Genomic DNA, 12,169 nt, shown 5'->3' with positions numbered 1-12,169 from the left:
TGCCTCTAAGATTTTAAATTGTTTGGAATTCACATTGAAGGAAAAGATTTTTTCAGTCCACTTAGTCGATTTTCGTGTGATTTCGGAGAAGTATAGCTACAAGAAATAGATTAGAAAACTCAAACACTATGTTAGTACCCCGTCTGCCCCTGCGCTATTTACGGCCCTGCACTTAAATGAAAAGTATCCTTAGAGTTGACCATCACTCAGAACCTTTCCAAACTTGTAATTTCCCAACCCAGCGGGGTCTATCCAAGCAAGGTTTCTGCGTGAATTGATAAATTCCCCTGACTTCATTTACATCAAAAACTTGTTTAAGAGGGCACGTATCATTCAGTAGTGTCATAGAAGTTATATTTTTCGAGCCATCGTTGCTGTTTGTCCATAAATGTGGCATTATATTGGGGTAGCTACCGTGTATTCCTATGTACTTCTCGCAAAAATCGGACATCAAAAAGAACTTTTTCGTTTTCCCTACGCGCGGCTGGTGATGGAGTCTGCGATCATCAAAGTTCGTAAGATTAATCCTTGTCGCGTTTATCCAAAAAGAAAACGTTTGGTCTCCAAAAGGATGGCACATAATTGAACGAAGATCTTGAGCAAGGAATTGCTCGATGACATCTTCAGAGAATAGTGCCCAAGCCTCGTCCATGTAAACAATGTTCTCAGATTGGCAATGGTACCACCCCCAAGTTAGGTTTTTCCTCGGTCTAGAAGGTAATTCGTTCGCTAATTTGTCCATGCACACGAAATAGTCATCGTCAAGGCGTAGAAAGTACTGAAAGTTGAACTTGGCTTTCGCCCACATCATGTAGTATAGAAATCGCTCGCCGAATATTATGGAGGCGTCTTCTGTGGGTGAAAACTCGATGTCTCCAAAACGAATGTGTTCGATTGAGAGTTTCTTTCTTTGCTCTCCATCGAGTTGAAGGCCGTCTGTGAAGAAGACACATTTAACCTGCAAAATAGGAGTTGAGATTAAATGAGAAGTATCTCTCGAATTTGACATAACTGAAATGATTGTTGGTCAACAGAGACAATCATAATAATAATAATAATAATAATAATAATAATAATTGTCTTACAGCTTTTCTGTGATTAACGTCCGCCAAACGCAACTTTATCGGAGTCTTTTGAAGGCGATAGGTCGCGTGTTATTTGTAACTACTGTAAGTTTTGTTATAAATTATCACCCTGGTGCAATAAAACTATCAATTAGTGCCTCTGCCAAGAGACAGAGTAGTAAGTCGGAATAGAATGAAACTAAAAATGTCATTCTACCGTTTTTCAAGCTCTCGCATTTTTGTTTTCAAAATGCGGCCGTGAAGGTAATGCTGAAAGTGGCTACAAACAAAGTAACATACCTTTCCAGTACATTTTCTCCACCAGGTATTTCTGATTGCATCTCTCCTGTCTTGTCTTTGACTTGCGCTTGCTACAATCACAAGCAGAAGAACCTGAAGTTTACTTCGTTTCTCTCTCAAATCTGCTAACGGAACCTGAATACTCGTATTCCAATGCATGCCGTTTCCTTTTTCTCTGTCCTGTTTACCAGCATTTGTAAACATTACCTTTAATGGCACAAGTCTATCTCGTTTAAGGCGTGTCGTTTGTTTGGATTTCTCACTTAAAGTTGCAGTAGCTTGGCTTCGACTTTCCAAAAGCCTTTCCTTTTGTCGCTGGAGGTGCCTATCGACATACTTCGAATGACCCCAGATTTCCTTGGCAGTCTTCGACACGTAAAAGTTTTCACTGCTGATATAGATGATTATGAATATCGTCCATAACGCAAATGCGCCAAAAAGGCACCGACGAAGGTTAATAGGTCGACACCACAAAGCGTTTTCCTGTCGTAACATTTTGCCAGAAAAAAAAAAAAAAGAAAACCAGACAAAGAAGAATATCTCTTCCAAAAATGCTGATATTGAAAGAATGTTAGAAAAAAGCGTTAAAACAAAGAAAAATAACAACATAAAATGGCCAAAAATGATCGATCAGCCCGAAATCAAAGCAACATTGCCAGAAATCCCATGACAAACTTAAGGCTCCGAAAACATTTATGCAAATTAGGCTAAGGGCCGATTGAATCGGCCATAACTTATGCGCTGATCGACTCGAAACTTCAACATCTATAAGCGATTCATACCTTTCTTACTTCTCTACATGTTATGTTAATACCTTAATGGCTACCTTTCATTTTATTTATTTTCTTTTATTTTGTTCAAATCTGACAAGCTGTTATGACAACCTTCTCTTTTCTGTCACTTTTCGCCTCGACTAGCCAATGCTATTTGCGGGCAGCGACCATTTGTATTTTCTTTTGTCAAGTAATAAATAAAGTTGAATAAATTTGAAAGTAGAACGCCCACATATTACAATAGCAAGGTTTATTTAGTTTCAGTCGGCATGATTGCTAATTAACAAGTGCTTATGTTTATCTCGATATCTACGTCTTGCATAACAAGACGCCGAATTTATTCTTCGCGATTAGACTAAAAAAGGAAAAGGAATCGTTGTGTCAGGGAATTAACTCTGCAGTGTAAAAAGTTAAAGTGCCTTTGTGAACCTGTGAATGTCGCATTGAGTATTAGCTCTAGTAAGGAAATGGAAGATCGCACTTGGCAAAGAAAAAAATATCGGCGGGAATCGAAGAATTTAAAAGAAGATCGTTTCAGCTGCTCTGCTGCCAAGAAACAAAAGTACCTGCAATCAAGCCTAGTGTTTGTTTCTTAATACATGCAAAACTTGAAGTTGTAATCTTTGGAGCGTTAGTAAACAAGCAAACAGAGCAAAATGTTATGGTAATTACGATCACATATCCAAACCACGGTCACGATAGTGATTTGCTTTGTTTTCTCTGGATGAATTATTAATGAGTTTGAGAAGTTAGTTTAATATTACAACAGAAGAATCAATAAACCATTTACTGCATGTTGACATCCTAATTTCGCGGCCTGTCTTTCTTTTTGTCAGTCATCTGAAGTCTTTTGATAGTTAAATATGTTATATAGCTAGACCATCTTACATTTTACCCTTTTTCATACTTTTCCACAATAACTTGACATCAATGCAAAAATAACTTAATTCCAAATAAAGCGAAAATGTCAACTCGTAAATGGTACTTATCTTGACACGTACCCTGTCTGTAGTAAATGGCTTACGGCGTTCCAAAACGATATTAAGAATTCATGCCCAGATCGTCCTATCAAAGCAGGCTTTCAAGACGAAGATTCCGTGTCCTAAAAGTTTCTGCGACTAAACTTTTCAGCTAACGGTATCCTAACACATCAGCCTGTATTGGCTTATACACAATTATGCCTTTGAAAGGCCAACAGGCGATCTTGGAACACAAGAGAGGACAGTTTTTAAAAGTGTTTTTAAACACTTAAAATTCATGTTTTAACCTTCTGGTTGGGTGCCAGTGACAATTAAAAGCGCAATTGTTTTGAACTGAATAATGACTCGCTTCTTTGAGTCTTTAAAACGTCCCATATGCACCCTAAAATAAACGAAGCGTCTACCCATGTCTACCCCTTGTGCGCCCGAAAACTGTGTATTTTTTGCAACAAATCGAGCTGCACTCTGTATTTTGAAACATATTGGAAAGTATTCTTATAGGACCTGAAAAGCGCACGGTGGCCCATCGATGAGCGGTTTTGATTGTTTGATTTTTAAAATTCGTCTATCTCCCAAAACTTTAGTAACTGGGAAACTAATTCCTTTTGTTTTCGAAGTGATGAAATTGAAAATGTCGTTAAGAGAACCAAACGAGGCCAGCTATGATTTTCAGAAAGCCACTAGCAGCTGGTAAATTCAAGTGACAGAAATTTATTGCCTCAACTTTTCTACGGTTTTATAAATTCAGCTAAAAAATCCAAACAGATGAACCTGTGTTAGCTTTACACAAATGTCTCTTTTTAAAAGATCCGGAAACTAATTATCTTGAAAAACAGAACTAGAATTTCTTTCCTATACACCAATGCTTATGAACTAAAACAGTCACCATTGTAAAGAACTATATTTTTGAATGCCACAACTACGGGCGTTTTCCGTGAGTGACAACTGGCTTGCCAGAAAGGTCAGTTCCTAAATAAATAGAGTGCACAAGATCTACAAATTCTTCGCAATTACACAATCAGAGACATATAAGTGCCATTTTGAAAAAATCCAAAGAACTGGGGTATAGCCAAGCTTTTAAATTGGAGAATTCGTTCCTCAAAATGACCGGTCTGGCCACCCAGTTCTGACAATTCAGGACCGTACGTAGGATTTTTTGTCTGAGGGGGTAAACTCCGCACACCCCTTACAAGGCAGACAGGGTTTCTAGTTGGACGTTTTTGTTTTCACCCCTACACACATACACAAAACGTTGCCTCTAAGACCTTTAATTGTTTGGAATTCACATTGAAGGAAGATGTTTTCAGTCAAATTAGTCGATTTTCGTGTGATTTCGGAGCAGTATAGCACAAGAAATAGCTCAGCAAACTCAAACACTATGTTAGTACCCCGTCTGCCCCTGCGCTATGTACGGCCCTGCACTTAAATGAAAAGTATACTTAGAGTTGACCATCACTCAGAACCTTTCCAAGCTTTTAATTTCCCAACCCAGCGGGGTCTATCCAAGCAAGGTTTCGGCGTGAACTGATAAATGCCCCTGACTTCATTTACATCAAAAACGTGTTTAAGAGGGCAAGTATCATTCAGTAGTGTCATAGAAGTTATATTTTTCGAGCCATCGTTGCTGTTTGTCCATAAATGTGGCATTATATTGGGGTAGCTACCGTGTATTCCTATGTACTTATCGCAAAAACCGGACATCGAAAAGAACTTTTTCGTGTTTCCTGCGCGCGGTTGGTGATGGAGTCTGCGATCATCAAAGTTCGTAAGATTAATCCTTGTCGCGTTTATCCAAAAAGAAAACGTTTGATCTCCAAAAGGATGGCACATAATTGAACGAAGATCTTGAGCAAGGAATTGCTCGATGACATCTTCAGAGAATAGTGCCCAAGCCTCGTCCATGTAAACAATGTTCTCAGATTGGCAATGGTACCACCCCCAACTTAGGTTTTTCCTGGGTCTAGAAGGTAATTCGTTCGCCAATTTGTCCATGCACACGAAATAGTCATCGTCAAGGCGTAGAAAGTACTGAAAGTTGAACTTGGCTTTCGCCCACATCATGTAGTATAGAAATCGCTCGCCGAATATCATGGAGCCGTCTTCTGTGGGTGAGAACTCAATGTCTCCAAAACGACTGTGTTCGATTGAGAGTTTCTTTCTTTGCTCTCCATTGAGTTGAAGGCCGTCTGTGAAGAAGACACATTTAACCTGGAAAATAGGAGTTGAGATTAAATGGGAAGTATGTCCCGAATTTGTCGTTCAACAGAGACACAATGATAAAATAATTTACGCCCACCAAAACGCAACTTTATCGGAGTCTTTTAAAGACGATAGGTCGCGTGTTATTTGTAACCACTGTAAGTTTTGTTATAAATTATCACCGCGGTGCAATAAAACTATCAATTAGTGCCTCAGCCCAGAGACAGAGTAGTAAGTCGGAATGGAATGAAACTTAAAATGTCATTCTACCGTTTTTCAAGTTCTCGCATTTTCGTTTTCAAAATGCGGCCGTGAAGGTAATGCTGAAAGTGGCTACAAACAAAGTAACATACCTTTCCAGTACATTTTCTCCACCAGGTATTTCTGATTGCATCTCTCCTGTCTTGTCTTTGACTTGCGCTTGTTACAATCACAAGCAGAAGAATCTGAAGTTTACTTCGTTTCTCTCTCAAATCTGCTAACGGAACCTGAATACTCGTATTCCAATGCATTGAGCCGTTTCCTTTTTCTCTGTCCTGTTTACCAGCATTTGTAAACATTACCTTTAATGGCACAAGTCTATCTCGTTTAAGGCGTGTCGTTTGTTTGGATTTCTCACTTAAAGTTGCAGTAGCTTGGCTTCGACTTTCCAAAAGCCTTTCCTTTCGTCGCTGGAGGTGCTTATCGACATACTTCGAATGACCCCAGATTTCCTTAGCAGTCTTCGACACGTAAAAGTTTTCACTGCTGATATAGATGATTATGAATATCGTCCATAACGCAAATGCGCCAAAAAGGCACCGACGAAGGTTAATAGGTCGACACCACAAAGCGTTTTCCTGTCGTAACATTTTGCCAGAAGAAAAAAAAAAAGAAAACCAGACAAAGAAGAATATCTCTTCCAAAAATGCTGATATTAAAGAAATGTTAGAAAAAAGCGTTAAAACAAAGAAAAATAACAACATAAAATGGCCAAGAATGATCGATCAGCCCGAAATCAAAGCAACATTGCCAGAAATCCCATGACAAACTTAAGCCTCAGAAAACATTTATGCAAATTAGGCTAAGGGCCGATTGAATCGGTCCATAACTTATGCGCCGATCAACTCGAAACTTCAACATCTATAAGCGATTCATACCTTTCTTACTTTTCTACATGTTATGTTAATATCTTAATGGCTACCTTTCATTTTATTTTATTTTCTTTTATTTTGTTCAAATCTGACAAGCTGTTATGACAACCTTCTCTTTTCTGTCACTTTTCGCCTCGACTAGCCAATGCTATTTGCGCGCAGCGACCATTTGCATTTTCTTTTGTCAAGTAATAAATAAAGTTGAATAAATTTGAAAGTAGAAGGCCCACATATTACAATAGCAAGGTTTATTAAGTTTCAGTCGGCATGATTGCTAATTTACAAGTGCTTATGTTTATCTCGATATCTACGTCTTGCATAACAAGACGCCGAATTTATTCTTCGCGATTAAACTAAAAAAGGAAAAGGAATCGTTGTGTCAGGGAATTAACTCTGCAGTGTAAAAAGTTAAAGTGCCTTTGTGAACCTATGAATGTCGCATTGAGTATTAGCTCTAGTAAGGAAATGGAAGATCGCACTTGGCAAAGAAAAAAATATCGGCGGGAATCGAAGATTGAATAAATTTAAATGAAGATCGTTTCCGCTGCTCTGCTCCGAAGAAACAAAAGTACCTGCAATCAAGCCTAGTGTTTGTTTCTTAATACATGCAAAAAACTTGAAGTTGTAATCTTTGGAGCGTTAGCGAACAAACAAATAAACAGAGCAGAATGTGAAATAACTTGTTTAGAAAACTGAACAGGTGAATCACCATATCTTATGTAATATATCAAACACGAGGAAGAGTGTTTCATCAGATATCCAAACACTGAGAAGTAGGTTGAAAAAACGAGGCGCAGCCGAGTTTATTTTTAAAAACGACTTCGAGATGTTTGGATATCTAATGAAACACACTTTCGAGTGTTTGATATGGCTTCTCAAATGATCAATAATTCTTGGAGAAATTCAAAGCTAAAGTTGGCAAAATGTTATGGTAATTAGGATCACATATCCAAACCACGGTCACGGTAGTGATTTTCTTTGTTTTCTCTTGATGAGTTATTAATGAGTTTGAGAAGTTAGTTTAATATTACAACAGAAGAATCAATAAACCATTTACTGTATGTTGACATCCTAATTTCGCGGCCTGTCTTTCTTTTTGTCAGTCATCTGAAGTCTTTTGATAGTTTTGATGTTATATAGCTAGACCATCTTACATTTTACCCTTTTTCATACTTTTCCACGGTAACTTGACATCAATGCAAAAATAACTTAATTCCAAATAAAGCGAAAATGTCAACTCATAAATAGTACTTATCTTGACACGTACCCTGTCTGTAGTAATTGGGTTACAGCGTTCTAAACGATATTAATAATTCATGCCAGAGATCGTCCCATCAAAGCAGGCTTTCAAGACGAAGATTCCGTTTCCTAAAAGTTTCAGCGACTAAACTTTTCAGCTAACGGCATCCTAACAGATCAGCCTGTATTGGCTTATACATATAATTATGCCTTTAAAAGGCCAACAAGCGGTTTCGGAACACAAGTGACGACAGTTTTTAAAAGTGTTTTTAAACACTTAAAATGAATTTAAAAATGTATTTACCTTCTGGTTAGGTGCCAGTGACTATTAAAAGCGCAATTGTTTTGAACTGAATAAAGACTCGCTTCTTTGAGTCTTTTAAACATCTTATAGGCACCCTAAAATAAACGAAGCTTATACCCATTGTGCGCCCGCAAACTATGTATTTTTTGCAACAAACCGAGCTGCACTCTGTATTTTAAAACATGTTTGAAAGTATACTTATAGGACCTGAAAAGTGCACTGTAGCTAATCAATGAGCGGTTTTGTTTGTTTGATTTTTAAGATTTGTCCATCTCCCAAAACTTTAATAACTGGGAAACTAATTCCTTTTGTTTTCGAAAGGATGAAATTTAAAATGTCGTTAAGAGAACCAAAAGAGGCCATCTATGATTTTCGGAAAGCCAACAGCAGTTGGTAAATTTAAGTGACAGGAATTTATTCTCTAAATTTTCTACGGTTTTACAAATTCAGCTAAAGAATCCAAACAGATGAACCTGTGTTAGCTTTACACAAATGTCTCTTCTAAAAAGATCCGGAAACTAATTATCTTGAAAAACAGAACTAGAATTTCTTTCCTATACACCAATGCTTATGAACTAAAACAGTCACCATTGTAAAGAACTATATTTTTGAATGCCACAACTACGGGCGTTTTCCGTGGGTGACAACTGGCTTGCCAGAAAAGTCAGTTCCTAAATAAATAGAGTGCACAAGATCTACAAATTCTTCGCAATTACACAATCAAGAGACATATAAGTGCCATTTTAAAGAAATCCAAAGAACTGGGGTATAGCCAAGCCTTTAAATTGGAGAATTCCTTCCTCAAAATGACCTGTCTGGCCACCCAATTTTGACAATTCAGGACCGTACGTAGGATTTTCTGTCTGAGGGGGTAAACTCCGCACACCCCTCAAAAGACAGACAGGGTTTCTAGTTGGACGTTTTTGTTTTCACCCTTACACACATACACAAAAAGTTGCCTCTAAGATTTTAAATTGTTTGGAATTCACATTGAAGGAAAAGATTTTTTCAGTCCACTTAGTCGATTTTCGTGCGATTTCGGAGAAGTATAGCTACAAGAAATAGCTCAGCAAACTCAAACACTATGTTAGTACCCTGTCTGCCCCTGCGCTATGTACGGCCCTGCACTTAAATGAAAAGTATCCTTAGAGTTGACCATCACTCAGAACCTTTCCAAACTTGTAATTTCCCAACCCAGCGGGGTCTATCCAAGCAAGGTTTCGGCGTGAATTGATAAATGCCCCTGACTTCATTTACATCAAAAACTTGTTTAAGAGGGCAAGTATCATTCAGTAGTGTCATAGAAGTTATATTTTTCGAGCCATCGTTGCTGTTTGTCCATAAATGTGGCATTATATTGGGGTAGCTACCGTGTATTCCTATGTACTTCTCGCAAAAATCAGACATCGAAAAGAACTTTTTCGTGTTTCCTGCGCGCGGTTGGTGATGGAGTCTGCGATCATCAAAGTTCGTAAGATTAATCCTTGTCGCGTTTATCCAAAAAGAAAACGTTTGATCTCCAAAAGGATGGCACATAATTGAACGAAGATCTTGAGCAAGGAATTGCTCGATGACATCTTCAGAGAATAGTGCCCAAGCCTCGTCCATGTAAACAATGTTCTCAGATTGGCAATGGAACTACCCCCAACTTAGGTTTTTCCTCGGTCTAGAAGGTAATTCGTTCGCTAATTTGTCCATGCACACGAAATAGTCATCGTCAAGGCGTAGAAAGTACTGAAAGTTGAACTTGGCTTTCGCCCACATCATGTAGTATAGAAATCGCTCGCCGAATATCATGGAGGCGTCTTCTGTGGGTGAGAACTCAATGTCTCCAAAACGACTGTGTTCGATTGAGAGTTTCTTCCTTTGCTCTCCATCGAGTTGAAGGCCGTCTGTGAAGAAGACACATTTAACCTGCAAAATTGGAGTTGAGATTAGATGGAAAGTATCTCTCGAATCTGACATAACTGAAATGTTTGTCGGTCAACAGAGTCAAAATGCTAAAATGATTGACGTCCACCAAAACGCAACTTTATCGGAATCTTTTGAAGGCGATAGGTCGCATGTTATTTGTAACCACTGTAAGTTTTGTTATAAATTATAATCCCGGTGCAATAAAACTATCAATTAGTGCCTCTGCCCAGAGACAGAGTAGTAAGTCGGAATGGATTTAAACTAAAAATGTCATTCTACCGTTTTTCAAGTTCTCGCATTTTTGTTCTCAAAATGCGGCCGTAAAGGTAATGCTGAAAGTGGCTACAAACAAAGTAACATACCTTTCCAGTACATTTTCTCCACCAGGTATTTCTGATTGCATCTCTCCTGTCTTGTCTTTGACTTGCGCTTGTTACAATCACAAGCAGAAGAACCTGAAGTTTACTTCGTTTCTCTGTCAAATCTGCTAACGGAACCTGAATACTTGTATTCCAATGCATTGAGCCGTTTCCTTTTTCTCTGTCCTGTTTACCAGCATTTGTAAACATTACCTTTAATGGCACAAGTCTATCTCGTTTAAGGCGTGTCGTTTGTTTGGATTTCTCACTTAAAGTTGCAGTAGCTTGGCTTCGACTTTCCAAAAGCCTTTCCTTTCGTCGCTGGAGGTGCCTATCGACATACTTCGAATGACCCCAGATTTCCTTGGCAGTCTTCGACACGTAAAAGTTTTCACTGCTGATATAGATGATTATGAATATCGTCCATAACGCAAATGCGCCAAAAAGGCACCGACGAAGGTTAATAGGTCGACACCACAAAGCGTTTTCCTGTCGTAACATTTTGCCAGAAAAAAAAAAGAAAACCAGACAAAGAAGAATATCTCTTCCAAAAATGCTGATATTAAAGAAATGTTAGAAAAAAGCGTTAAAACAAAGAAAAATAACAACATAAAATGCCCAAGAATGATCGATCAGCCCGAAATCAAAGCAACATTGCCAGAAATCCCATGACAAACTTAAGGCTCCGAAAACATTTATGCAAATTAGGCTAAGGGCCGATTGAATCGGCCATAACTTATGCGCTGATCAACTCGAAACTTCAACATCTATAAGCGATTCATACCTTTCTTACTTTTCTGCATGTTATGTTAATATCTTAATGGCTACCTTTCATTTTATTTATTTTCTTTGATTTCGTTCAAATCTGACAAGCTGTTATGACAACCTTCTCTTTTCTGTCACTTTTCGCCTCGACTAGCCAATGCTATTTGCGGGCAGCGACCATTTGTATTTTCTTTTGTCAAGTAATAAATAAAGTTGAATAAATTTGAAAGTAGAACGCCCACATATTACAATAGCAAGGTTTATTTAGTTTCAGTCGGCATGATTGCTAATTTACAAGTGCTTATGTTTATCTCGATATCTACGTCTTGCATAACAAGACGCCGAATTTATTCTTCGTGATTAGACCAAAAAAGGAAAAGGAATCGTTGTGTCAGGGAATTAACTCTGCAGTGTAAAAAGTTAAAGTGCCTTTGTGAACCTATGAATTTCGCATTGAGTATTAGCTCTAGTAAGGAAATTGAAGATCGCACTTGGCAAAGAAAAAAATATCGGCGGGAATCGAAGAATTTAAAAGAAGATCGTTTCAGCTGCCCTGCTGCCAAGAAACAAAAGTACTGCAATCAAGCCTAGTGTTTGTTTCTTAATACATGCAAAACTTGAAGTTGTAATCTTTGGAGCGTTAGTAAACAAGCAAACAGAACAAAATGTTATGTTAATTAGGATCACATATCCAAACCACGGTCACGATAGTGATTTGCTTTTTTTTCTCTTGATGAATTATTAATGAGTTTGAGAAGTTAGTTTAATATTACAACAGAAGAATCAATAAACCATTTAATGTATGTTGACATACTAATTTCGCGGCCTGTCTGTCTTTTTGTCAGTCATCTGAAGTCTTTTAATAGTTAAATATGTTATATAGCTAGACCATCTTACATTTTACCCTTTTTCATACTTTTCCACAATAACTTGACATCAATGCAAAAATAACTTAATTCCAAATAAAGCGAAAATGTCAACTCGTAAATGGTACTTATCTTGACACGTACCCTGTCTGTAGTAATTGGGTTACGGCGTTCTAAACGATATTAATAATTCATGCCCAGATCGTCCTATCAAAGCAGGCTTTCAAGACGAAGATTCCGTTTCCTAAAAGTTTCTGCGACTAAACTTTTCAG

At 37.9% G+C, this 12,169-nt stretch overlaps 3 protein-coding genes and 1 pseudogene across 4 annotated transcripts in view; 1 reads left to right on the top strand and 3 right to left on the bottom strand.

The window, feature by feature from the left end:
- The window catches only part of LOC146475433 (uncharacterized), a 72,355-nt gene that overhangs the window by 14,656 nt on the left and 45,530 nt on the right, over positions 1-12,169 (top strand). The gene's annotated exons all lie outside the window — the stretch shown is intronic.
- LOC146475442 (uncharacterized) lies at positions 177-1,859 on the bottom strand. Its single transcript, XM_085116043.1, has 2 exons — positions 1,365-1,859; positions 177-958 (listed from the first exon to the last, which is right to left on the bottom strand). Exons 1-2 carry the CDS (start codon positions 1,857-1,859, stop codon positions 203-205), a joined length of 1,251 nt encoding a protein of 416 aa, XP_084972169.1. The 3' UTR covers positions 177-202.
- On the bottom strand, positions 4,544-6,167 carry LOC146475441 (uncharacterized). The gene is made up of 2 exons (XM_085116042.1): positions 5,670-6,167; positions 4,544-5,325 (listed from the first exon to the last, which is right to left on the bottom strand). Exons 1-2 carry the CDS (start codon positions 6,165-6,167, stop codon positions 4,570-4,572), a joined length of 1,254 nt encoding a protein of 417 aa, XP_084972168.1. The 3' UTR covers positions 4,544-4,569.
- LOC146475440 (uncharacterized) lies at positions 9,125-10,775 on the bottom strand (annotated as a pseudogene). Its single transcript, XR_014865843.1, has 2 exons — positions 10,269-10,775; positions 9,125-9,906 (listed from the first exon to the last, which is right to left on the bottom strand). The product of XR_014865843.1 is annotated as an uncharacterized LOC146475440 (transcript).

Source organism: Pavona decussata, unplaced genomic scaffold (assembly GCF_977016875.1).
Source record: "Pavona decussata unplaced genomic scaffold, jaPavDecu1.1 SCAFFOLD_84, whole genome shotgun sequence".
NCBI classification, from domain to species: domain Eukaryota; kingdom Metazoa; phylum Cnidaria; class Anthozoa; order Scleractinia; family Agariciidae; genus Pavona; species Pavona decussata.
Note: the sequence above shows the minus strand (reverse complement) of the source record. Positions and strands in the feature narration are given on the sequence as shown.